Source organism: Rhinolophus sinicus, chromosome 2 (genome assembly GCF_057876585.1).
Source record: "Rhinolophus sinicus isolate RSI-liver-muscle chromosome 2, RSI-T2T, whole genome shotgun sequence".
NCBI classification, from domain to species: Eukaryota; Metazoa; Chordata; class Mammalia; order Chiroptera; family Rhinolophidae; genus Rhinolophus; species Rhinolophus sinicus.
The window spans coordinates 97,610,484-97,637,188 of record NC_142502.1 but is presented as its reverse complement, the minus strand read 5'-3'; the positions used below and the strand labels follow the sequence as shown (position 1 = coordinate 97,637,188).

The following is a 26,705-nucleotide window of genomic DNA, read 5'->3' as shown; positions in this document are numbered from 1 at the left end:
AAAATCCTTTGTTCAGCCCAGGAATTGTCTTGTTGTGTATTTCAGTTTCCATCCTTACTCCTGTTTGTTTTTTTTCAGCCCCGTCTTTCATACCCCATCTGTCCTGAATCTCCTTCAACTAATAATTATCCTCTTCCTTCCATCATATGTTGTCACATCAGAGGATGTCATTTGTTTACAAGGTGTAGAGCAGAAAGCAGAAGAAATTTCTAGACTCAAGGAAGTGAATCTAACCTTTCAGTGATCATGAGAAAGGCAGGAAATACTTTTGAAGAAGCCTCCTTGGTTCTCCTGGAATCAAACTGCATTGCAGTATTTGGACCAGGGAATGAAACCACTTCCCCACTGGCAAGATGGGCAGGAAATAATACAGTACAAACTCTAGACCAGTTTGAATAGTCAAACACAGGCCCCTCACTTTCCTCTCAACCATCAAGGACTCATATATCATCATTTAGAGTTTATTTCACTCAGTGGTGTAATGGCAGAGGAACCAGCATGGGGTGGGGGGGTGGGAAGGCTCCCCCAAGATACCTCAGTCACACCCAATCATCCCTTTTTAGGTCAGAAAGTCAAGACATAAATTAGATCCTAAAGCCACCTAATTGCTCTGATGTGCTAAGGATCTAGGGCCTGGGCTGACGGGGTGAGTGGGTGCACAGAAGGAGCCCCAGGGGCGGTCTCTGTGGGTGCACAGTGTGGTGTGCAGCTCAGCTAGGCAGAGTCTGGCTATTAGCAGCATCTAGGGCTGGCTTCCGGGAGGCCCCTCCACCTTTGTCCCCTCCAGGGAAGATGACTGTAGCATATGTCACCGGGTTGGAAGAAATCAGGACCTTAGAAGGCAGAGGGGGCAATGAGGACGGGGCTGGGGCTGGGGTTCTCCCTGATGGGGGCTCAGGTAGGCTGCTGTAGGTGGTATTGTCAAAGGAAGGTGGCGAGTCGAGCCTCACGTATGGTACGCCCGACGGCACATCTGCAGCCGGTCCAGAGTCACTGGTGGTGTGGAGCACTGAGGAGGGCACCTGTAACAAACACCAGAAAATCAGGCCAAGAGAACCCCTTCCATGGCCCCAGTTCCCTTTGGTGGGAAGCCCAGGACCACACCGGATCTGCCTCTGGAATCCTGAGTATGTCAGTGGGCAAGAGGACTTGTTGAAGATTTTCAAGCCCCAAGTTTTTCCCCAAATCTGGGAAGGTGGGATACCAAGGTGGGAAGGTGAGAGAAAATTGGTGCCAAGTTTACAGCACTTAGGAAGATAGTTTGGACCCTCAATGGGCCCCGTCTTTTCTCCACCCCATCTACCTGGGACTTCTCAGTGAGCATGGCAGGCAGAGGGTCTGGGGAATTTGGCGGGGAGCCCGCAGTGGCTTCTTACCGTGTGTGAAATTCCACTGCTCTGGGATCGGCCACAAACACCGAGCCTGTTTGCTGGCAGGACAGAGGACAGCCACACAGTTTGCTTTCTGTGCTGGCTCAGAGCCCACGCCCCCTCCTCCCTTCAAAAACCTATTTCCAAGTCCAGATTCATCTTCCCCACGCCCATCACTGAACCTTTCTCACCTCCGTCTTCCCAGCCCAGCCTGCCCTGACTCTCCCCGGCCACTTACTGCTTTCCCAGCTCTCTTCCAAAACTGCCTTGACATTAATCCTAGCTCTTGAAGCCCTTTCCCCACTTCTTCCAGTCCCCTGTCCCCAATCCCACACCCCCACTGTTTCCAGTTCCTGTGTTTCCCCAGGCCTGCTCCCACTGAATCTCCTTCCTCCCCTCAGCCCCTCAGCCATGGGAATTCTAGGATCTGGGGGCCCTAGCTAATGCCCAGACAAGCCCCTCTGTAGGGGGGCTGACCTATTCTTGGCCTGGATTGCAAGACTGGCTGACGTCGGAACAGTGGAGCCGTGCTAGGTTAGGGAGATGGACAGCTACTTACCTTTCCTTTTGGCCATCACAGCAAATAGCACCAGCGCAGCCACCAGCAGGCCCAGCAGGACCACAGCGCCCCAGATCAAGGGGAGGCTGAGGGACACAAAGGGACAGAAGAGCTTGGCCCTGAACCCAGTCGGGAGCTGCTTGCCAGGAATCCCAGAGCAGTGGCACAGGGGTGCAGCTCTTGTGAGCCATGGTTGGGAGAAAGAGATTTTTGGAATGGAATGAGGAAGGCAGGCTCAGGCAGGACAGAAAGGAGACACATTATGAGGGTATCCTGGCTGCAGGCCCACTGGGAGGAAGGGATCATTGCTCAATGGGGATGGAGAAGTCTGTCTGTCTACCTGCCTGATCCGAAGTCCCCCGGGGAAGGGAGGAATCGTAAGGTTTCTCTTTGATTTAGTCTGGGGCTTTAAACAAGCCATATCTTCACCACCACCCTTTCTCCAGCCACCCAGGTACAGTCCTTGTCGGTACCTCTTGTCGTCCTTGCTGGGTTCCAGAGGGCTGGCACTGCCGGCAAGGTCTGAGGAAGGGTCGCTGGCCAGACTGCCAACCTTGTAGATCTCATCTTCCTCCTCTTCCTCTTTCAGGCCAGGGGCTGAGTCAGAAGGAGACGTTTAATGAGCGCATACCCATTGTGGGCAGGGTTCGAGGGCCTGTTGAGGTCTGAGTGATGGGAGAGGGGTTCTGAGAAAGAAGAGGTCTCTAGTAAGAGACAGAAAGAAGGAGGATTTGGGGTACTCTTTAAGGGCCTCTCATTCTGGGGGCCAGAGAACAGCACTCTACCTGGTTGTGAACACACCCAGGCTCCCCTCTACCACCAGCTCCACCCCCTGCCCCCTGCATTTCTCCTTCACCATCTGCTCCCCCATGTCCCTGTGGTCTTACCAGGTTGCTCATACTGCACCTCCTGGGGCATCTGTGCCCAGCTCCTCACCCTGGAATACATTCTCCACTCTCATCCTCACTGCTGACCTTGCTCCTGGCGCTCATCTGTTGGTTTCTAAAGGGGCCTCAGCACAGCCTGCTGGGCCTTTCCACATACCCATCACGGTGTGGCCCCCCGGCAGGCTGGCTGAGCCCCATCCTGAGCTCTGCCCTCAGGATCTAAGGAACTCCAGGGTCAGCCCTAATGTGACACATGCCAGCTGACCCCCTTGCTGAGAGTCTTGCTCGGACCCTGAGACAGTTTTGTGACAAGGCTTCTGTCATCCCTACAGTATGCTCGACTTATGGCTGTGGCACTCAGGGTTGGCTTCTCTGGGCCTGAGGATCATTCTTGGAAACGTGGCCTATCTTTCTAGACCCTCTGGAGTGGAGGCCTTGACCTGTTCTTGTGAGATTCACCACTCCTCTTCCCCACCCCACACACACTACATCAGGAACAGGAGATGCTGTGGCCCCCACCTTGCTGCGTATGTTCTGCCCTCCTGGTGCCTCTTAAGCCACCATGGATGAACCTCTCTGAAACTAACATCTTGCCCCATCCTTCCTGGACACCATGTACTGAGCATCCATCCTCTATAGATATTGGGGTCCCCCACACCTGCACAATTGCAGGTGCCTTTCTCTCAGCCCCTCTCCCAGTGCTTCTGGTCTTGTCATAATTTGCCATGGAAGGAATGATAACCTTGAGTTTCTAGACCATAGAGTGCCAGGGGATGAGAAGGGCAAAGATGACGAGGATTAGCAGGAGTATGTTTATAATATAAAACGGTGATCGTGAACTTGAGATGAGAGGGTTTCTCATGACAACGTAGTCCATCCTCTTAATGAACAGATGGGAAAAAAAACAAGAGAAGGTAAAATGCCTTTCTTGATCTCATTAGTTGGGGATTGGGCACGAATTACTTGGGAAAACGAAGACCTGAAAATGAAAAAATGTCAGCATCCGTAAGAGAAAGTTAGTAGCAGCCTCTGCTTCAGCAGCTAGCTAACCGTTTTCCCTTCAGCACATTTTTTTTTAAAACATCTTATTTTTTTTTGGGGGGGGGGGGATTTTTTTAATACTTAAAAATGTTCTGTTAATTCATGCTGAGACATTAGAAAGTTGTAGGCTGTATGAATGAAATCTGTAAAAATAAAGTGCTTCCTATATTGAAATTAGGGTTGAGAATGTTGGCTTAAATATTAATGACACTTTTCTCATTTTTAAAACTGAATGAGTTGAAGTAATTCAGGTGTATTGCATGTACCCTGCCTGTAGATGAGGCACATATTAGATGCTCAGTGAAGGCTTATAAGATGAAATAAGATACGACACAGTAATTTTTAGGCCATCAAACCCATTATTACAGGATTAAAAAAACTGGACGACGTAAAAAAGTAATTTAAGTTGATATGGCCAAATTAAAACTTAGTTTACATTTCTAAGGAAAAAAACAGCATCAAGTAAGTTGGAAATGCAGGACCAGGAGGCCAAAGCCACGGGTGAGGAAAGAGGGTAGGCCTTCCTACGGGGAGACCTGCTTGTCCAGGAGGGGGCAGGGGGCTGTGCTTGGCTCTTTTATCTCAGACTTCTCAGCCGGTTTGGTTTCCGTTCCCTGCAGAACTGTCGAAAGGATATCTGCTGCCAAAGTCTCTCCCCCAGAGGCTCACACCCCCCAAGGACCCAAGAGCAGAAGGTGGGGGCGAGGAAGGCCTGTCAGAGGGGCGGTGGCCAGCCCCGGATAACTCACCTGCAGAGAGGATGTCCAGAGCAATTCTGTGCAACGTCTGGGGTCCAGTGGGTCCCTCCACCACGCAGCCATACTCCCCGGCATCGTCCTCCCGCAAGGCAATCATGTCCACCTGGAGCAGGCCGCTCCCCAGGTCAGTGAGAAAGGCGCGGCTGTGCCCTGGGGCTCTGCGATCCACAGCTGAGGACACCAAGGGCTGGCACCCCTCTGGCATGAACCGGCACCACACCTTCCGAGCCCTGATGTCCTGGAGTCGGTAGAGACACTGCACCTGGATGGAGCCCCCGACTGTTGCCTGCAGCACCTCGGGGAAGCTGTCAGCTGAGCCCTGGCCTAGGGAAGGAAAGGAACATGGGAATGTTAGGCAGGAGTTGGTGGCACCTCCCCGCCCCCACACTGGCACAGGGACCCAGAGGTCCACCTTCTAGGGCCTCCACATGTTATTGTTGCCACAAAAATGTACATTATTTCTAGGCGCGGAACTGAGCATATGGGGCCCAAAGTTCAGCTCCTCTGACACTTACCTGCTAGTCCGAGGAGCAGCAGCAGGAACAGGTTGGGACCCATGGCTGGGCAAGGGAGATGTCAACTCTGGGACTTGTCTGGGCACTGACACAGCCTTCCCCTGGGGGCAGGAAACATCTGCCTCCGACAGTCACATGGGGCTGTCGGTGGCCGTGGGGTGGGAGGCAGACACTGCGGGCCCTCCATGGGTGGGGATAGGAGCTCTTCCAAACCCTGGTTGGCTCAGTGCTCGGGAACGGACACTGAGGGCGGGGTGGGCAAGGCAGTGTGAGAAGGCCCCGGAAAGGCAGGGCTGGGGCCCAGCTAAGGAAGAAAGATGGGAGGAGGATCGCAGCAATGGCAGAGCATTCGAGAAAGAGGAAAGATGAGCTTCGGGATCTTCCAAATATAGACTACAAGGGTGTCACGCTGTGCAGGAGTGGGGTATAGCGTCCTACCCACGGTCCACGGCCATTCTGATTCTAAATTCTGTGCGAGTGACCCCCCCCAAGCTTTCAGGGGACTGTCCTTCTCCTGGGGAACAGCCTCACACCAGGGGGTCCCTCCCGATGGTGGACCTGGCCTGTCTTCATTTATTTCACTGGGTGCTCTCTAGACCCTTTCAATGTGGACCCATGTTCTTAAGTTCTGGGAAGTGCATTGTTTCTTTGATAATTCTCCATTTTCTTCTTTCGCTCTCTGTTTTTCTGGAACTCAGTAGTTGGTTGGAAATTAAACCTCATGTATTCATCTCATTTTCGTATCTTTTCTCTCTTATTTGCCATCTTCTTTGTCCACTTAGATCTGATTTCTAGAAGATCTCCTCATCTTTCTCTTCTATCCCTTCTATTATTGTCTTTTCTACTTTTATTCTTTAGTGTTTAATTTAGATTTCTTATTCTCCAAGCACTTCTTATGTATAGCACATTATTTTTGTTTCCAGAATACACTATCCTCTCTGTTGGGAGACCATTCTTCATGAAGATTTTTGCATTTGTGCTTCATCTGGGCCTTCTGAGCAAAGCGCACTGACCAAGCTTTGCCCCAGGGTGACTGAATGGCAAGCATGCCTGAGAAGCTGGAGACAGGATATCAGCTCCAGAGAGATTTGCTTACATCTTGCCCCTCCCTCCAAGGAGAAGGTGGCAGGAGAAGGTGGCTTTGTTTTGTTTTGCCTTTTAACAGGAGAGGACCCTGAAGCTCAGAGGGGTTAAGGGACTTGCTGACAGTTTCTTAGTAGGAGGCAAAGCTGAAGCTTGAAACCAAAGAATCTGACCCCTTATTTTCAGAGAGTCCAAGGCAGGGAACCCCAATGACGATCCGAGTCGCCAGGTGGATGTCTCCGACATGGCAGAGCAGGAAAGAGACAAGGCCAGGCTCCCAGGACAGGAAAGCTCCAGCGTGCTTGTTTCACATACTGCTGACTCAGAAGGCCAGGGGAACACAGATGGGACCAGTGAAGCAGCCTGTTTGGGGAGTGGGCCACGCAACCACGTGTGACCGTGGTCAGAAGGGCTTCTGCCCGAGGATGGGGCCGACTCGTTTCCTCCTGTTCCTGGCAGCCCACCCTGGAAAAGTCTCTCCAGTTTCCCCCGCTCTTGGCCTGGGTGGTATGTGTGTGCTGACTAGAGAGATGACGTTATCTGAGCTGCCCTGGCTGTTCCCTCTGAGCAAATACTCTCCCCTGATATGTTCATGGGTCACTTCCTGACGTCAAGTGTTCCCCAAGCGCTAGTTCCTGACTGTCCTTTAGAATTGCATCGTCCCTGTCCCTTCTGCATTCCCACATACTCCTGACCATCTGACTAACTTATTTATTGTCTGTTTCCTCTCTCCTCCCATTAGAACGTGGCTCTGCATGGGCAGAAATCTTTGCCTGTGCTGTTCACTGTTGTGTCTCCAATGCCTAGAACAGCCCTGGCCCAGGAAATATCTGTTGAATAAATGAGTAGGATTGAACTAGAGGGCAGGGCACCTTGAATACCAAGTGAAATTTGGATTTCCAGGGTCTATTGGGGACCTTGGGTAAATCTTTTCTCTTGTGAGCCTCAGTTTCCCTTCTGTACAATGAAGGGCTTGGATTGGTAGTTCCCAGTTCTGGTGTGCTGCCCTCTATAAGTCAAGTGCTTGTCATTTTCTCTGGAGGGGAAGTAACGTGATGAAAGCAAACGTTTAGGGAGATGAACGGATGAGTCATCCGGAATTGGACGGACTTGTGATGAGGGGGTGAAGGAGAGGAGGGAGGCCTGGGGTAGAGAGGCCAGCAATGATCTTAGGAAACCCATGGACAGGAGGCAAGAGGAGGAGAGCAGATGAAGACTGGATGCGAGAGAAATTCCAGAGGAGGGGGCAGGACTTGGTAATTCGATCTAGGTAAGGGAGAGAGAAGAACAAAAAGATTGGCCAGTTTGGAGCCTGTGAGAATGGGAAGGAAGATGTGGTATCCTATGAACCTAGGTCCCAAGGAGCCAGACCTTTTCTCCTCATCCAAATGGACTCTCCTAGCCCTGTAACAAAAGAGAAGACCTCTGTGATACCCCAAACCATCCAGTTAAACAAAAGTCTTGGATTTATTTGTGAGACTGTTTAATGCCCAATGTCTAGAAGATGGTAGATGTCCTTCCCACCTCCCAGGCTCATGCATGCACGCACAAACACACACGTGCACGCGCATGCACACACACACACACACACACACACACACACACACAAAACACCCTTGCTTCTGAGGGCCAGGGGAAGCAGCGTACAGGCAGAGTGGCCTTTTGCCAAAGCAGAACCAGGAGTCTTGGTGGCCGAGGAGCCAGTGTGCAGGCTGGGATGGTCCCTGCAGACCTCTCCAGGGCCTGTCCTCCTTGTAGAGCCCTCTCCTCTCAGGTGTCTCTCAGACCTGCAACAGATCAGATGCTTACATAGCCCTTCTCTGGCCTGTCCTCCCCCAGCCACTGCTGTGCTCTCCAAGCTCACCTGTCAGGGGTTGGAGCTGGTAACCTGGGTCAGGGCCACAGTCCGGCCCACTGGCCAAGGGTGTCCGCCGTTTCTGCCCATGCCAGGCCGCCGTCCAGAGGGCACTGGCTGCCAGCAGCTTGCTGAGAAAGATGCAGGCCAGGAGGAAAAGGATGGAAGTGGGTGGAAAAGAGATCTCCTCTGCCGAGATGCTCCTTGGAAAAACAAGGAGAGCATGTGGGAGGCCTGGAGGTGTCCTGCAGACTGGGATCTGGCCTCCGTGAGGGAATAGGGAGACACTGGGAGCTTCCAGGGGCTCAGGAAACCCCTCACCCAGCACCATCCATGGGATTCAGTTTGTGGGGCTTAGGAAATCTGTAGACAGGAGACCCGAATCCTAGGCATGGACCTGCCCACTGAGTGCATTTAAACATTCCCCTTCCCTCACTAAGCGGTTTCTGCCTTACATGATGGTATGGAATGGCACGTGTACGTGTGCATGTGCGTGCGTGTGTGTATGTGGGGGGGTCACGTGTGCTTCATGGTTATAGCAACAATGTTTGACACAAGTAAGTAGGCATGAACCAATCAAAACGGATTCTGGCCCCCAAAGGTACAAAGATCTGGGGATCTCAGTGTTGTACTAAAGCACTAAAACTTTCACTGTTGCTGAATTGTGGAGATGTCCGAGGGCTGCCGGGGGAGGGGCAGGAGGCTGACCATTCCCAAGTCTTGGAGCCGCAGCAATTTAGAAACCATTATGAAAGTATTTCAACATTTGAGCAACTGGCACAGTCCTACCAACACACCCTGGCTTGTTTGGACAAGATCGTATCTAAGCCCTTCCGTGCTCCAACTGCCTTGGACCCACAGCTGCCACCCCATGCCTGGGTTCTGCAGGGATCTTAGGAAAGACCTGTCACTGTACCTGGAGATGCTGTGCTCCACCTGGACGTCCTCAAGGCTCCGGGACCCCTCGGGGACCCAGACATCATCAGAGTCCTGGAGATCAGGGGAGTCTGTGGGAGACAGCGCCTGTGAGCTTCTAGCCCAGCCCCCTTGAGGCAGCGTGCAAGGTGGGGAGAACCTCTCTGGGTGGCATGTGGCCCTCCGGGCTCCTGCCCTGTGTGGATCAAGTGGGTAAGCTTCCTGAGCTTCAGTTTCCTCCCCTGTAAGGTGGAACAATTAGGAGCATCTGCTTAAGGCTAGCACTGCAGAGCCAGTGGGAGCAACCTGTGTAGTGCCTCTCACCTCCCCAGGAGCTCAGTGATGCGTCTCCCGTCCTCCCAGCTCACAGGATCTTTGGGAAGGTCAAATGGAACGATGGTGTATTTGAGTGTCCTCTGTGTACTGCCAAGCAGTCTACACCAGCTATGAATGTTGTTGTTGTTGTTGTTGTTATTATTATTATTATTATTATTATTATTATTATTATTATTTTCCTGCCTCCCTTTTGGGAGCTGGCTGAGCCTTAGGCCCTGATAGGGCTTAATTTTGTGTCTCCTCACCCCCTACTCAGAAAACCGGTGGAAGTGTGGTTTGGGGTCCATGGCAGGCAGTCGCCCCTAAGCCCCCACCTTAGACAAATACTAGCTAGACCCTCATTTCCACGATAACAGGCCATGTTGGGGGTCGGAGCTGGGAAAGGAGAGAGTCAGAAAAGAGATAGTAACCCCAGATTTCTTCTCCTTTGGGACACAATGTTCTGGAGACCCAGGCAGAGGCTTTCCTGGAGGACATCCTGCCTACCAAGCTCACCACCACCACCCTGTCTCACCTCGCCAAGCCTGGAATAAGGATGCCACTCGGTTCAGCCACAGGAGATGGGGTGAGCCTGTCACTTTCCCCCGAGCAGGTTTAACTCTGTCATCTCACGTGAGCCTCGCAGGAACCCTGACACCACTGCCTCCAGTTAAAGATGAGGGTCCCAGAGAGATGAAGCACATTGCCCAGGGTGCTCCCAAGCAATGTTCCTTTCCAGGGTTGTTTTTCTGTATCCGATTGGTGCTTAATTTATGTTGGTAGGTCCCTTGAGTGGTTGGGTGAGGGAGGAAACGAACCTCCTCCTCCTACTTAGGGACCACCTACGAAGTTCACACCCTAACCGATGCCAAGTGGATAAAGCTGTTTAGGGAAGCAGGACCACAGCAAGATCCTAAAGGGCCTGGTGCAAGTTAGAGAACAGTCCCCTTCCTGTAAGTGATACAGTCCTGCCCCAGAGAGCAAAGCCTGGACAGAAGAGACAGGACAGGATTGCGGCTCCCTTGTCCAGTACGCACCCCGCGTAACTATCCATGGTGGCCCTCAGTGGGGGGACAAGAGCTGTTCTGTGGGTATTCCTAGGGTCCCCGAAAGCCCAGAGGGTGGTCCTGTGCAACAGACACCAAAGACATGAGCCCCGGCCCAAGGGCTGGCCGAGTGCCGTCAGCCACCCACTCACCAGCCAGCACCTGCACTAGGACCTTCCTGAGCGTGTCAGCCTCGCTGCCATGGAGGCTCTGACACTGGTAGAGCCCAGCGTCGTGGACTTGAAGATTCCGCAGTGTGATGGTGAGTGTGCCCCCAAGGGCATCATCTGCGATGGCCGTGCTCCCATTCTGCCTCTTCAGGAAGGACAGCAGCCACGAGCTGTGGGTGCTGACCACCCGCTGGCATGGGCCCTCTTCACCCAGCTGGCGGCACCAGGCTTTGCGTCTTCCCCAGTGCTTCAAGGAATCATAGGGGCAGGAAACCCGCAGGGACTGGCCTGCCTGGACCTGGAACACTGTGGTATTGTGGGCTCGAGACAGCTCTAGGGAAGAGAGATTCATTCACTCCTTCATTCACTTACCAAATATTTATTGAACACCTATTGTGGACAGCAAACAAAAGAGACAGAAATCCTGCCCTTAAGAAACTCAGCTTCTTATAGAAGGTGGAAGAAGGTGGCACAACACAGGCATGTGTTGATAGGAAATTGGGAACCAGGAAACCGGGGTCCTGGGTCTGGCTCTATCATCATTGAACCTCTGGACATCATTGAAGAAGTAATTGACCCTCTCTGGGCCTTTTTCCAAAAGCACTTGGCCTTAAAGTTCCCTCCAGTTGTATTTCACACATCTTCTCCCTATCACATGGGACCAAGACCTCTCCCTTCCCCTCTCCATCTCAAGAGAGAAGGGCCAGTGGGCCTCCCAGGCCTGGCACTTGGTCCACAGGGTCCTGGGCACCCACTCCCTGCCCTGGCCATGCTTGCTTCCTCTGCCACTGCCCACGCTGGTACTGGTTCTGCATTCTCCTCTTTCTGACCTTTGGCTTCCAGCTTCCCTGTTTCTGTGGCTTTGTTCCCCTTTCAGGAGGGACTTGGCCCAAAGCTATTTTGGGGGAGACATGAGGCTGCTATTTTGGCCCTCCTTGCAGTGAGGGAGATGGGCTTAGAGCACCCGTCTACTGCCAGGGAAAGGGTTGCAAGGGCCACAGCCCTCTGCTTCAACTTCCCCTCTATTGCGCCTCCTTCCTTCATCCCATCTTCAACCATATGATGACAGAAACTTGAAAGATAGAATTGGGGAGCTGGTGACCTGTTTTTTGGAACCAGAAAGACCTGATGTGCAGTGGCCCTTCCACATGTCACCCCATCCATCCCTTTGCCTCTAGGCAGGCCCCCCCCCCGCATCTCCCCCCACTCCATCCCAGCTAAGAAATTGCAGGCACAAGGCTCTATTAGGATGGTTTCCTCTCACCCAGGTTTGCTTATTGCTCTGCAGGAGCAAGAGGCAACCTTCTGCCAATGAGAAAAGGCAGTTGTGTACAAGAATCTGAGGTATCAATTCCCCCAGCTCAATGACAGAAATATTCAGCCCCCCTCACGTCCCATCCAGGGCTGACAACAAGAGGACCTTCAGAGCATGGGAAGGGGCACCCAAAAGATGCAGATTCTGTTTCCCGTGTTCTTTCCTCCCTCCCACCCTCCCACTCCTCTGAGGTTAGTCTTATGCTTAAGTGATTCGTAATTTTAGGGGCTTTCACCAGTGCCCCCCAAAACTTCCCCCAGCTACTAGCAACTGCCTGAGATGCCACCATCATAACTCCTTCCTTTCCTCATGCCCAGACTCCACCAGCCCTTATTTCTGCACATGCGTGGACTCTGACAGAGGGTCCTGATAGTGGGGAGGGAGCGAGAGCATGAAGGATGGGAACGGGGTGGGAAGAAAGGGCTGTAGAATACGTGAAGACTTCGACTTCCTTCAGAGCTCAGCCCAGAGCTCCCCCAGCCACCACCCCGCCATACACTCAGGGAAGGGGAGGGAAAGCAGGCATCGGAGCTGGAGGGAGGTCCTCCTACCTGTGACAGAGAGCAGGATGAACAGCCGGAGAAGCTCCATGTGGCCCTTCCCTGTGGAAGGCAGACACAGCATGTCTTGTGCAAGACCTCGTCTTTCCCTTGAACTGAAGAAAGGAAAAAGTCGGGCTTGTCAGGCGCTGCCCACAGGAACTGGCTCCTGGGGATTGAGTAAGAGTCAGGACTGGGGTCTGGCTTTATGATTCAACGAGGGTTAGTGGGGTGGGGGAAGAGAGGAGAGGAGGAGCCAGCTGCTGCAGCCTGGCAGCAGGAGGCTGAGCAGCTCAGACCTCCGAGAGGCCAGCCCACCATCCGTGCCCGCCAGCGTGACCCCACATGGCCGGGGCTGGTCAGGGTCCAAAGTGACAGAGCCTCGCCCAGGGATCACTGTCCTCCCAGCAGTGGACAGACCCTCCTCCAGCTGCAATGCCTGCTCATTTAGTGGTTCCAGCCTTGCGAGGGAGGGAGAACAGCTGCTGCCGTAGAAGACTGGACCCTCACCCAACCCCTTCTAGTCTTTTGCTCCGGGCCAGCACCCCTGTACTGTGGCCACAGTGAAGAACACGGCTGTGGAGCCAGACTCCGTGGCTCCAACTCCCTCCTTCCTCACCTCCTGTGTGTACAGCCACACATCCATAACCTCCCTGTGTCTTCATTTCTGAACCTGTGAAATGGGAATAATGACCGTGTATTGGGTTGTTGGGAAGATAACATAGATTTCTACAGGGAATGTGCTTTAGAACAGGGCCAGACACACAGTACCATGAACTAGTACCATTATCCTACTTGCACAGGAAAGGGCAAATGGGCCGTCTGCGAGAAAGAGAATTTTCTCTGCTACCCGGAATCTCCTGGCCAAGCTTAGCCTCCTTTGCTCAGCTGGGCACTTCCTGTGTGCACACGTTCACATAGCCATTATTTTGTGCGCACATCCCCCGGGAACTCCGCCACCATCCTTTGGGGCAAGACGGGACGGGACATTTCCTGGAGATCTGGGGTGGGGTGCTTTTTCCATAAGCACGGAAACTATGAAGGGTGATCCAGGCACAGGAGGGACCTATATGTGCAAAGGCAAAAGGTGTAAAATGGCCAGTGAGTCAGGATGGGGTGAGGACGGTGAAGCAATTTCCAAGGACAAGGGAGTGAGTTGTGCTGGCGGAAGGAGCAGGGAGGCTGGAGGAACCCTCCGGGGCCAACAGATCATCAGGAGACTTCGGTTTCCTGCAAGCACTCACTGATGTGTTCTTTCCTTCATTTATTTACCCATATTTACTGCGCATCTACCATACAGACAGGGAATGTGTGTGGAGATGGGGGTTAATGAAGAACATCAGATAGTCCTTCACTAGTCAGCCAAGTGCCTGGCCTTGAGCTAAGGGCCTAGGGAATGAGGGGTCTGAGGCCACCTATATGTATCCTTCTTTGGTCTTTCAAGTCAGGACTATTGGCACGTAATTTAAATACTCAAAATTTTACCTCCTTAGGGTGTCCTGTCCTATGAATTTTGACAGACTCACAAATCTATGTAATAACTGCCACAATAAAAAATATAGAACCTTTTTATCAGCCAAAAAAAGTTCCCTTGTGCCCCTTTTAGCGAATCCCTTCCTCTCCAATCCAAGCCCTGGCAATTACTGACCTGACTTCTGTTCCTACAGCACCCTGCCCTTCCTACAATGTCATATGCATGGAATGTTATGGTACGTAGCCCTTTGAGTCCGGCTTTTTTCACTTATCGTAATGCATTAAACATGCATGAAGCCGTGCTTCTCAGTAATTCATTCCTTTTTAATGCTGAACAGTATTTCTTTGTGTGGCTCAATCACAGGTAGTTTATCCATTCATCAGCAGATGAACATTTGAGTTGTTTCCAGTTTGGGACAGTTATTGATACAGGAGAGCTAGCATGTCCCTACGTAGACAGGGAGGTCCCTGGTGGAATAAACTAAGACAGCCATATCCTAAAACCAGGTTTTGAAATCACTCCTTCACTCCAGGACATAATGTAACAAGGCCTTGAGGTTAATCATAAAATTCATTTTGGCCTGACAAATGGAGCAGATCTGATAGATAAGAGTGGGTTACTTTGCTAATTCCTTTAGGATGGGCAAGCAGAGCAAACCTGGTAGACAAATTTCATTAGAAGGTGCCAGTTCCCTTCTTCAAACAGTTCCCTTCTCTAAACCTCTCACCTTCCCCAAGCAGGCAAGGGAAGGTATAAAAGTAAGAGCTTTTGCCTCAGTCATGGGCACCCCCCATTCGGGACCCCCTCCCTCTCAGGAGCTGCAACCTCTTTTCCTGCCTCTAATAAACTATCCTCTTTTTAAAACTTTTTGCCTCTCCCTGGTCCATGTTTCCATTCTTCGGCTTCACGAGACACGATCCGGGTCCACACCCAGAAACTGCCAGCAGATCCAACATCACCTACATCATTATGAATAAAGCCACAATAAGCATTCATGTACATATATTTTGTATGGACATGTTATCATTTCCCTCAGATAAAATCCTAGCAGTGGGAATTCTAGGTTATATGGTAAGTATATGTTTAACCTTGTAAAAGCTGCCACACTATTTTTGAAAAGTACTTGTACCATTTTTGCATCCTTGTCAAGATTTGATATTGTTGGGTTTCTTTTTAAGCCATTTTAATAGGTTTATGGTAATATCTCATTATGGTTTTAATTGGTATTCTCCTAATGACTAATGAAATTGAACACCTTTCACTGTTTATTTGTCAGATCTTCTTTGGTGAAGTAGTAATTCAAATCTTTTGACCATTTTTTATTGTTTATTATCATCATTATTACTGAATTGTGAGAATTCTTTATATATTCTGGATACAAGTCTTTTATCAGATATGTGATCTGCAAGTATTTTTTCTAGTCTGTAGCTTGTTTTATCACTTTCTTAATAGTGTCCTCCAAAGGATAGAAGATTTTAATGCCGATAGAGTCCAATTTATTAAGTTTTCATTTATAATTTGTGTTTTTTGTGTTCTACTGAGATAGTTGTGCCTACCTCCAAGTCACAAAGATTTTCTCCTACGTTTTCTGTTAAAAGATTTATAGTTTTCGGTTTTTCATTTTGGTCTATGATCCATTTCAAGTTAATTTTTGTATGTGGTACAAAATATGATTTGCGGTTCTTTATTTTATTCTTTGTCTATAGGTGTCCAGTTAGTTATACCAGCCTCATTTGTTGATGGAAGGACATCCTTTCTCCATTGAATTGCCTTAGTATCTTTGTCACAAATCAGTTGATATGTAGATCTATTTGTCGACTGCCCATTCTGTTGCATTGATCTATGTGTTTATCCTTCACCCATATCACACCATCTTGACTATTGATTGTGGTTTTACTACAAGTCTTTAAATCAGGGGTGTGGGGAATCCACCTATGTTGTTCTTTTTCACAATGTTTTTGGCTGTGCTGGTTACTTTGCTTTGCCATGTAAATTTTAGCATCAGCTTGCCAATCTCCCCCACCCCCAACCTCCACCAAAAAGAAAGCCTGTGGGGCTTTTGCTTGGGATTATATTGGCTCTATAGCACAGTTTGGGGGGAACTAAACCTCTTAACACTATTAAGTCTTCCAATCCACGGACACAGGTTAGCGCTCCATTTATTTATTTCTTGTATGGTTTCTCTCACCAATGTTTAATAGTTTTCACCATACAAATCTTGCACATATTTTGTTAAATTTCTACCTAAGTATTTCATGATCTTGGTGCTAATTTAACTATTTCTAGCTTTCTATCTCTTAGGCAGAAACAGAACTCAGAAGTCCCATGAATCTTTCCCTTACTTGCTGGCCCATTTCTGCTCCATTCTGACCCATACTTTTTGCTTCCTTTCTACCTGAAGAAAGGGTCTCTTGTCTTCTTTTAGCCTTATTTCAAATGGTAGGCACCAAGAAATCTTAATCATTCCTCACAGCACGTGCACATCAAATGTTCTCATATTTTAGCTCGTGTAATTTGTGGTGCAATCCCCTGACCCTCATATCTGAGCTCAGGAACATTTGTGGACCACCACCCCCTCCTCCCAAGCATAGGGTGCTACCTTTCTCTTTGCTAAGTATGAGTTCCAAGACACCTGCCACCTCACACGTGGACACAGAGATCGTTTTCCCTCTATCATTACACTTGAACATGATCTCTCACTTGTGCATGGATTCAACCTCCACGTATGTGCCAGTCACAGTGCTAGAGGGCTCAGGTCTCTGGGGGGCCCGGCGTGCCTGGATATGACGCTGACTAGCAGCTGTTCCAAATCATTACCCTCCTCAAACACAAACATCTATCCACCCCCCTCCTTCTTCCCTAGGAATAAATCAAGTCTATCATGTGCGAGCATCCTCACCCTTTTTCAGATCCTCTGTTATCCTCTCATCCCCAGTCTAGCCAACCTGAGCAGCTAGAGAAGTAGCAGAGTCTGGTCAGGACCATGGCCAGCACCTAAGCCTGCTTTGGACTTGGGGGGGTCGGGTGGGGGGAAGAGTGCAACTGGAACAGCTGGAATGGGAACAGGCCTCTCAAAGCGGGAACAACTCAGAACTATCAGGACACACCACCAGCCCAATCGGAGAAATCCCCTGCCCAGCCCTGCCTGAGAACTGGGCCTGAGAGACTATTTGGTGGTGTCCACTGGCTCCTGGCTATCAAACTCAAACATCAGAGCCCATAAATGTCATTTTCTGATGAGCAGCCACTTAAGACTTCCCTTTCCCAGTTCCCTCTTTGGTCTTGTTCAGCTTTTACTTGATCTCACCTTCCTCGATCCAATCCCCTGCCTTCAAATCCCAACCTCTCTCTCACCTCTGATCCCTTGCAGACTCGACCTTCTTCCACCTCTCTCTTTTTGTATTTGTACTGTCAGTCTCTGGCACTTCCAGCTGAGGCAATTCCCCCATTTTTACCATCTCACATTTTCTAAGTTGAGGATTTCAGATCCTGTCCCGGGCCAGTGACTCCTCTTCTCAGGGCAGAACATCTCCCAGGAAGTGAGTGTGAGTGTGTGTGTGTGTGTGTGTGTGTGTGTGTGTGTGTACATGCATACGTGTGCATGTACTGGGATTGGATTAGGGCGCAGGCCGGCAGACATCAGGCCAGTCACGCAGCAGCTGTTAGGACCAAGAGTGATGCAAGATGGCAGGTCCGAAGGGAAGATCTGGTCAGGAACTCAGGAGCTGAGAGGCAGGGCCCCAGGCACTGCACCTGATGCATCACAGGGCTGAGACACAAGCATAGGGACTTATCTGGGGCCACTGGTTAATTGGGAATCTCTCCCCTTGTCTCTCCAGCCAAGTCAGCCACACTCCTACTATCTTCTGTCAGCTTCTGGAGGTTTCTATCAGAAATAGTCATGCCCCTCACCCTGTCCTCCCCTGGCACCTTTAGCATTCCTCAAGCTGTAGCTATGATTGCTTTGTATTGTCATTATTTTTTCATGCATCTATCCATTGTGTACATGTGTGTACACACACACACACACACGCACACACACCAATAAGATCCTTACAGGAACAGAGACCTACAATCATTGTGGTTAAAATGTCAGGATCTAGGATCCACCATTTACTAGATGTATAACTTTGGGAAATTATCTAACCTCTCTGTGCTTCAATTTCTCCATCTGTAAAATGGGAGAAAGTACTTCCTTTATCGGGATGTTTGAGCCACTAATGCATGCAGAGGCACATAGCCCAGAAGAAGCACTCCATAAATGCTGGCTTACTAGAATTAATCTCTGTATCCCCAACCATGAGAAGCGCCTGGCAGTCAGCAGGCACCCATAAGTACTTATCTAATGAAAATAACTCCAGGAGCTCTAGTCTAAGTCCAACCTTTGGGTTTTGACAGTTCATGAGGAACCTGACCCCTGCGATGGCTCTTGTTGCTGCAGCCAGAGCAATGCAGACAGCAAACCCAAGTCGGGAAGACCCTGGTGAAGAGGAGCTTCCTCCGTGGGTACTAGACTAAAATACAGACTAAAAGTAGAGGTACCGCCTAGAGTCTGGAACTGTCAAAGGACAAGAGATCAAATGAGGCCATCTGTCAATGCCAATGACTTTCTCAGAACAAGGTCCAGTCACATGGGAGCTCAGGGTGCAGCAGCTGCCCTGCCTGTAGCTGTCGGGTCTGGGTGGCAGGACTGAGGCAGGTTGGGCAGGACAGAGGCCTGAGAGGCCAAGGTGATGCTCAGAGCACCCTCCTTGCTCCTGCCTCCCTCAACCCCAGGGCCTGGTCCTATAAGTCTGCATGATTGTGCCCCCAGGGAGCCACAGACTGGGACAGAGCCACATCTTCAACGCTGGGAACCTGGGAGGTGGATGATGGCAGCAGAGATGTCACAAGTGGCAGGCACTTAGCCCACCTTCCTCCAGAGAAAAGACCTCTTCCTCCCACACCAGCCTACCAGGCCTCAAACCGCCTACCCTTCTCCTCTCCAACCCCTTTCTCCCCTTCTGGCCATCACAGCCCAACCCTCAAGTCCTGTCCTGTGGGCAAGAAGGATGTCCCATTGTGACTGAAGGCAAGCCAAGTACCATCTAACAGAAACACTCACAAACAAGAGGCCTGAGCAGGAGGCAGCGAGTTCCCAGTCCTCAGAGAGACTGATGCAGAGAGTGCATAACTCACTGGAATTTCACAGAGGGGTTCTGGCATCCCATTGGCAGTTGGATTGGATGACCTTTAACAGCTTCCTTGGGAAGTGATGACTCGGCAATGCCAAGCCATCCTCCCCATGACGTGGCAGGATATAACCCTCCTGCCCACATGGCCTGGAGTTCCAGAGTTCAGAGCCACTCCTTGGGGGGCACATAATAAAAAAGGGGCCCTGTCTCCAGAAGGGCCATGTGAAAGGGACTTCAGTGAAGGAGGAGGCCTCCCTCACCCGCTCTGTTTGCTGAGATACAGTTAGCGGAGGGAAAGTGGTTTCCGTGGCAGATGGAGGAGCCTAAGCTGCGTGGCCACCAGGGGAAGGGAGCTCCCTCGCCCCGCCCTGCCTGTCACATCCAAGGATTAGGGGAGACCCCTGAGCTGCTGGCACTGCCTACATCCTGGCAGGGTTATTCATGAGAAGACGTTAGAATCAGGAGGCCAGGCCGAGAAGGAGAAGAGGTGCTGACAGGGGAAATAGAGCTTTTCAGCCTGGCTTAGAGGCCCTGAGAGGCCAGTGAATAGACGCAGCTCCCGTCTGTTGAGACAGTCACCAACAGAAGAACTTGCACAATCTGTCAGGATGTCATAGTCCCGGGTCAGGAAGGGAGGGTCAGAGAGGGAGGTGAAGATTGGGCTGCTCAGAGGCTCTGGGTCCCAGACCCTATCTAGTTGACTCGGTCCTAGTAGCACTCCCTCCCGACGCTGCAGAGGGGAGCGGCCAGGTGTCCAGAAACCTCCTTTATGGTCCCCACAGCCTGCCCATTGCAGTCCTCAGACTCGATGGACTCCTTTCTGGGTTGATAAGGACGTTCCTTCTGCTCCTCCCCCTTCCTCACCTCCTCTGCAGGAAGGGATGACCCTTGCTGGTTTGGGACTGGCTCTGCCACAGTGAAGTCCCCCCACCACGGGGAGGGCAGCCCTGTGCCTCCCTGCCCAGTGAATTCTGCAGTCCAATCCTGGGCTCTTCCTCCAGAGCAGCCGGCTTGGAGGGCTGAGGTCTGTTTTTAGTGATGTTGGCAGAAATGGGTCAGGTATGGGCTTCGGATGGGGGTGGGTATGGACGTAGAAGGAGTTCTCAGGGCTGAGGTGGTTCAGGCAGGTAAGTGTGGCATCGTGGCTGTCCCCAGTGTCCTTGCCAGAGCCCATCTGCTGATCGGAGCCCTGGGAATCAAAGAAGACAGAGTCCATTGTCAGATCCCAGCTGGGAGTGCTCAGTGGCCCCCTGGGTGCCCAGAGCCGGGCAGAGGACAGTGACAGGGATATGGTGTATGACAGGACATGGATCCTGCAGAGCCTCTAGGAATGGCTGCAGGCCGGGGCACCATCACCAAACACATTTCAAGGTAAGGAAGGCTACACAGAGCACAGTCCACAGGCCAGCAGCTCCAGCACCCCCGGGAGCCTGTTAAAAATGCACAATCTCAGGCTCCATCCCAGGTCTATTAAAGCAAAGTCTCAGGGGGTGGGGCCCAGGGGACTTTTGTGCACACTCCAGTTTGAGTAGCATTGAGCTAGAAGAGCAGAATGTCTTTTGTAAAGTTGATTCCAGCCTTACAGAGGGTTGGACCAGATGACGTTAGATCTTCCCAATTCTGTGATTTCAAGAGTGTCAGATCTTTAATAAGACAGACCTGCCCAAGGGAAACGGCTCTGTCCCCAGCTCCTGATGAGAGAGCACTCTAGGGAGCACTTTCTGGGCTATACAATACCCTTTTCCGCAGCTGATTGGACCTATGGTGGCCAAGCCACAGGCTGGTTCACAATCCACAAGCTAAATCAGCAGGAAAAGCTGTCTCCCACAGGGGTCGAGGTGAACAGCTTGGTCAGGCAGCTTCTCCCGCTCCCTAAGGGGTTTGCATTGGGAAATATGGGGTAAAGGACACACACAGGTGAGGCATTAGGGGCCTCAGCAGTCATGAGTGAGTCCAGGTTCAAAGTAAATAGAAGCTGTGCGTACACACAAGCCAGGAAGTTAAAAAAGAACAACATAAATGACAACAGAGTTACCCAGGAAAGCTGAGATTCCCTCTGTCCTGGTGAGGGGTCCTTTCTTCTTACACACAGCGGTCTCGTCCTTGTGGGCGAACATGTCAGATGTGGTGGGATTGGTCCCTTCCTGTGAAGAAAACAGTGAGGGCTGGAGGAGCAACCTCTCCCTACCCCACATTCCCATGGAAATTCGGACAAGGACTGGAGGTCCTGGCTGGCCAGAAGGATGCTGATGCGGGAGAGTCTGGGCTGCTCAGGAAACACCGTCTCGCGTGGGGAGATCCCAGACGGCACAGATTATTGTATGGGGAGTGGACGGAAGTGCTGGAGAGCAAACCAAAGTGGCTGCCTGTGGCCTGTCCACATCACGCCAGTAAACTTAATTCCAGGCCGCTGAAAGTTCCAAATTTAAATATCACATTTAAGTGTAACCTACAGAGGGTACCAAAAAAACGTATACACATTTTAAGAAAGGAAAAAACTGTTTTAAAATTGTAATACTCAATATATACCAGGAGCAAAAGATGAATACAAGTCATGTGTATACATTTTTGGGGCACCCCTGGTGTTTGCTGATGAAGTTTCAAATTTGGGGGGCTGGGGACCTCAATGAAAAACATGACTCTTATTACACACATGTTCTCCTAAAGTAGAAGTTCAATGAAAAATTATCCTTCCAATGTGCAAGGAATTTTGACATTTTGTTTTTCTGTTTTGTTTTATAAAAATACCATTGTGATCCACTAAATTGACTTTACACAGTGTGAAAAATATGTATATAAAATTTTACAATGCAGTACTACTTGAGGAATTTTATAGCTTGAAAAATGAAAATCAATGAGGTCTAATATAATTCTGGCTTGTTTCTATATTTCACTCTTGTCAACAGACACATCACTGAGTGATATACTTAACAAACACACAGCACATACGTGCTGAACAAGCCAAGCAACAGAAAACAAAGTAGGAATCATCAAAATGCACTAATCTGATAAATCTTACACAAAATGCTGTAGATTTGCCACGGGAGTAATGCTAAAAACTTAGACCTTGCAAGATTAAAAAGACCTTCAAGTGCTTATAGGAAGACAAAATTTAAACATGGCAGCAACAATCAAAAAACAATATCCGTAACCAGAAAGGTCTTCAGATAAATTTGTTTTAAAATATCTGAAACTATAAAAAGATGATGAAATATAGGATCCCATATGGATACGAGAATACCCAGTTTTAGGCAAATTGCAGCTGAGTCGAATTGCCTTGGCTTAGCTGACCTTGAGCCTCGGAAGAGAACTGGTCTGTCCTCGCACCACCCAGCCTGCCTGCCGCTCTGGCAAAGTGGGAGGCTCCAGAGCCCAGGGAATCCTGGCTGCTTCCTCTCTCGGCCGCCATTTATTTGTTGGCACAATGGGCATGAGAAGCCTGTCCCCATGGCCGGAAGGCACCTTAGTGTGGCTAAGCATTTGGTGGTCTGCTCAGAGCCAGGGACGGGTTTACCTGTCTTGGCTGTTCCTCGGCTTTCCTGAGATACGGGATCACGAGTAGGGTGAGCATCCACAGCAGAAGGGCCACCGTCACGCTGGAGATGCTCTTCCAGTGGCCTGGGGGCTTTGCAATAAGGACCAGCCAGGTAAGGAAAGTCAGAGCCAACCTTCTGCCACGAAACCATCCCCCCACCCTCGCCCTCCCAGGCCTGTTGTCAGGACAGATGCTCCCCTCCTGCTGAGCTGGCCAGGAAGCAGCCCCAGGGTCAAGGGCTCTGCCCCATAGGCTGTGCAGTTTTGCCATGTCATTCCATCTCTGGGCTTGTCTCCCTCTCAGTAAAGTGGGAATGCTGACGATGTCTTTATTTTTTTTATTTATTTTTTTAAACTTTTTAAATTAGTTTCAAGTGCACAGAACAATGTAATAGTCAGACATTTACCATGTATATCCCTCACACAGTGACAACCCCCTCCCCCATCCACTACCCCTCTGACATCACATACAGCCATTACATTTCCACTGTCTCTATTCCTAATGCTGTACTCCGCTTCTTGTAAATATATATATATATATATATATATATATATATATATATATATATATATATAAAATTGTAGTTGACGTTCATTATTCTTCAGCTTCAGCTTCAGGTCTTTAGACTTTGCTCCTTTCCCCTTTCTGGCTGCTGTCCCTTACTTGGTCTTCTGGGCCCCTGTTTTGGGATCTGTGCTCACCTCTCCTGCATCCTTCCTTTAACCAGTCTTGGTCTCAGCTCCCTACCATTAGCCCTTCCCTGTGAGATCCAGTTAGCAATTAGAGAATACTGGTGTCATCAGACAAACAACTCTACACATAATAAACACGTTTTAATAGGTCCTGTCGTAAGTCAAAGGAAGAACACAAAAGTAGACTTTCTTACAACATGGCAGCCTTCTGGGAAAGGTGTCTGGGAGGTCAGAGGTCACGGGGGCAGGGCAACGGCGATAGGGACACCACCACACAGCTTGCTGCCCAGCACCATCTGATTTCTGGCGGAATGCCGTGAAGAAGGAATAGTGGTTTGCAGGAGAACAGGGTTCACCATCCACAGTGACAGAGGGAGGGGAGAACACAGGCAGGAAGGAAAACAGCTATCAGGCCAGTCCCAGGGGCTGGGGACTGGAAACCATCAGGCAGAGTAGAGAAAAAATCAGGCCGTGGGCTGTAGTGACTACAGTGTGTGCCCTTTCTCTAGACCCCTGTGACTCTGGGGTAGCTCCCCTGAAAGATGGAGAGGCACTGGGAGTGGGGAAGAGGACAAAGAAGCAGCCCTGCTCATGGGCCTGGTCCTGGGCGCTTTGTGTCCCCCGAGGCAAACGTGGCACTGTCTGGAGACATATTTTTGGTTGCCACAACTGGGCGTCTGCGGGAGGCTTGTGATATTGCTATCTAGTGACCCAGGGATGCTGCTAAATATCTAACCATGCTCAGGACAGCCCCTCATGACACAGAATTATCTGGCTCAAAATGTCAATAGTGCCAAAGGTAAGAAACCCTAATGTAAGGTGGGAATGTTACTGGCCCCATTGTGCAGATGACAAAACTAAGGCTCGAAGAGGTGAAGTGACCTGAATCAAACTGTCGGACTCCCATTTCATCCCCTGAGAGCCAGGTGTCCATGGGAATGTGGCAGTTGAAGGCATATGGCACAGTCGGCCGTGGATGGGAGGAAATGGAGATCTAAGAGGACAGGGGAGGGAGATAGACAGTACCTGTCAATGACAGGGCTGGTGTCAGAGGTCCAGGCTGTGTCCTCCTGGCACTCCTGGTGGTGGGCAGGGTTAAAGCTGCAAAAGACGACAGTGAGGTGAGCCCCCATGTATTTGCCCCACACTCCAGGGCTCCCCACTTTTAGCCCTCAACCCTGGGTAGGAGAAGCCCACACCTGGCCCTGAATCAGGTGAAGACTCTAAGAAGCAACACATGCCCTACAATGAATGCAGGTGCGTCCCTGAATTGTGTTGGATTTCCTTCGCAGTGAAGTGCCACACGGCAAGCGGCTTTAGGTTAGGTCACTTGTATATTGGATATATTCTATAATCTTTTCTAGTTTCCTTATTCTTGAACATGTCATGCTCTTTCAACCTGGAACGCCTCCCTCCCCCCACTCCCAACTTTATTGTCTCCCCTCGATAAATTCCTGCTCTTCTAATCAGGCCCATGTGGTGTCACCTCCTCTGGGAAGCCCTCCAGGAGAATCCATACCCCTGGTCTTCTCCAGCAACCTGGTCCTTCCTTTCAAGGAGTCTCCAACCGCCTTGCATCATAACCCTTTATTGATGCATCTGTCTTCTTGGCTGGACTGTGGGCTCCTCCAGCAAAGATGGGGGTTCAGGTTTTGGATTCTCCTTCCAGAGCACAGACCCGAGCCCTACACGGAGCAAGCAATGAAGCAAGGCTTGTGAATGACGGAGCAGCTGATCTGGGTTCACCGGGCATCCGACTGAGCAAAAGCTGGGCAGGCGTGGCAGCAGGGCGAGGGCCTGGGAAGGTGTCATTCAACGCCTGACCATCACAGAGAAATGCAGGGGGCTTTATAATGCTGAAGTTTTCAGGAGGCATAACCGGGGGCCTCAGGGTTAGGCGTAATCTCAAGCTCCCCACTCTGAGGTTTAAGGTCTCTCAAGTAGTAGGGGCAAGTCCAGGGTGAGGACGCAGCCCCTCTGAGCTCGCGGCCACTACACCTCCCAGCCTCACCCCCAAAGCCTCATGTCTGCCTCCCTCACTGGCTGTCTCCTGTCTGTCTACATTTTTTGAGCCCCAGTTACCTGTGACCCATCTCCAGCACAGCCCTTTGAGAGAAGGTCGGGGATTAAGGTCAGGGGAAGGGATGCCCTGGAAATTACCTATAAACCCGTCTTGTTCAAACTTGAGGAAGCTGGATGATCATTACAAATCAACAGTGTCCTGTCAGCAGCAACAAAAGTGTTCAGAGAGATGGATGTGATGGGGAAGGAAGAACCGACCCGAAGCCAACAGATCTGAGTTCTGGTACTGGTTCTGCCCTTGACCAGCTGGTGACCTTCAGCAAGGGGCCCCAGCTGTCAGCTTTGAGGGGGCTGAAGGAAAGGATTTTTAGGGTCCTTTCCAGTTCTAACATCTTGTGATTCAGGGAGTCTGAGAAGCAAACATAAGAAGGGAAAGAACTCACCCTGAGATCCCACCAGACGGATGGTTCTGAGAACAGAGACCCTGGAAGATTCGTAGGTTCCACACCAATAGAACCCGAGTCCTTCACCCTGAGCTCAGCCATGGTGATGGTGAAGTAGCCCAATCTGAGGTCATCGTGGACACAGTATGGAGGCTGCCTGGGCACTGCCAGGAGCCTGGGGTGGGTGACTAATGTGGTACAAGGACGAGCTGATGCTTTTCTGCACTAGGCTTTTGTCTTCAAACCTTGCCAGAGCGGGTACCAGCCTCTCATGGAGACTGTTTCACCTTCCAGTTTATGCAGCAACTCGAGCTGCTGTTCCCAGGAGCCTGAGAATAAACCCTCAAGGCAGGGAGCCCCCAGTTGCCACTGCAGACCTGTGAAATTGGACTCCCTCCTCAGGAAGTCCCTTCTCTATATCTACACTCAGAATGTGCCCCAGCGATGGCCTCTGGCCATAGCACCACCCTGCCCCTTGCCCTGTCCTCTGTGTAGTCTGCTCACGCCCACCTCACCTAGCCATCCCATCTCCTCTTGCCCTGTTCCCTCTGCCCTCCTCCCCTGCCCCTCACCTGAGGCCAGGAGCCCCAGCAGGACAAGTGGCAGCAGGTGTGCGGCCTCCCGGGCCCTGGGCTGGGTGGAGCAAGGAAGCCCCTGAGAAGAGGGAGCCAGAGCTGGACAGGATTCAGTGCAGCCCCCCAGCCTGTCTGGGAAGAAGAGATGAGGAGGGCAAAGGTGGGACATGGGGGAACTGGGAGGAGGGCGAGGCCTTGGCCTGTAGGCGGGACCCTCTGCCTGCATGTGCTGAATCTGGGCCTGGATGGAGGCTCCAGGGTGCTCTGTATCTACTGCTGGGCCCTCTTGTGCCCAGTTCCTTCCCCATCAGGCTGTTTCCCTCCCACTGGGGTGGGGAAAGCTGTGAAAGCCCAGGAGGAAACTGTGGTGAAATGAAATAAGAACCGATTTCTCCTCCCTCTCTCTCACCTCTGTCCTACTA

General features: G+C 50.8%; 2 protein-coding genes and 1 pseudogene across 3 annotated transcripts; all 3 read right to left on the bottom strand.

Moving 5' to 3' along the window:
• Window positions 1-445: 445 nt before the first annotated feature.
• Window positions 446-7,989, bottom strand: TREML1 (triggering receptor expressed on myeloid cells like 1). Of its 2 annotated transcripts, none has more exons than XM_088795743.1 (7): window positions 7,861-7,989; window positions 5,131-7,617; window positions 4,607-4,939; window positions 2,403-2,526; window positions 1,930-2,108; window positions 1,377-1,429; window positions 446-1,022 (listed from the first exon to the last, which is right to left on the bottom strand). In XM_088795743.1, exons 2-7 carry the CDS (start codon window positions 5,171-5,173, stop codon window positions 711-713), a joined length of 1,044 nt encoding a protein of 347 aa, XP_088651869.1. In that variant the 5' UTR covers window positions 5,174-7,617; window positions 7,861-7,989; the 3' UTR covers window positions 446-710. The 2 variants fall into 2 exon arrangements, with proteins under 2 accessions (XP_088651869.1, XP_088651870.1); XM_088795744.1 differs by having other exon boundaries at window positions 1,930-2,015.
• TREM2 (triggering receptor expressed on myeloid cells 2) lies at window positions 7,657-12,666 on the bottom strand. The gene is made up of 5 exons (XM_088795745.1): window positions 12,381-12,666; window positions 10,497-10,847; window positions 8,985-9,075; window positions 8,078-8,271; window positions 7,657-8,000 (listed from the first exon to the last, which is right to left on the bottom strand). Exons 1-5 carry the CDS (start codon window positions 12,451-12,453, stop codon window positions 7,984-7,986), a joined length of 726 nt encoding a protein of 241 aa, XP_088651871.1. The 5' UTR covers window positions 12,454-12,666; the 3' UTR covers window positions 7,657-7,983.
• A 6,958-nt stretch (window positions 12,667-19,624) lies between these two features.
• Window positions 19,625-26,517, bottom strand: LOC148758828 (uncharacterized; annotated as a pseudogene).
• Between the last annotated feature and the right edge of the window lie 188 nt (window positions 26,518-26,705).

What these genes read in the sequence shown, in the direction of transcription:
- TREML1 (XM_088795743.1), bottom strand. Translation starts at nt 5,173, where the DNA reads ATGGGTCCCAACCTGTTCCTGCTGCTGCTCCTCGGACTAGCAG. An exon ending in GCTGCTCCTCGGACTAGCAG is followed by an intron (nt 4,940 to 5,130) that starts GTAAGTGTCAGA and finishes TTCCTTCCCTAG; the next exon opens with GCCAGGGCTCAGCTGACAGC. An exon ending in TGTGATGGCCAAAAGGAAAG is followed by an intron (nt 1,430 to 1,929) that starts GTAAGTAGCTGT and finishes CTGTCCTGCCAG; the next exon opens with CAAACAGGCTCGGTGTTTGT.
- TREM2 (XM_088795745.1), bottom strand. Translation starts at nt 12,453, where the DNA reads ATGCTGTGTCTGCCTTCCACAGGGAAGGGCCACATGGAGCTTCTCCGG. An exon ending in CCTAGTGCAGGTGCTGGCTG is followed by an intron (nt 9,076 to 10,496) that starts GTGAGTGGGTGG and finishes TGTCTCCCACAG; the next exon opens with ACTCCCCTGATCTCCAGGAC. An exon ending in GTGGAGCACAGCATCTCCAG is followed by an intron (nt 8,272 to 8,984) that starts GTACAGTGACAG and finishes TGTTTTTCCAAG; the next exon opens with GAGCATCTCGGCAGAGGAGA.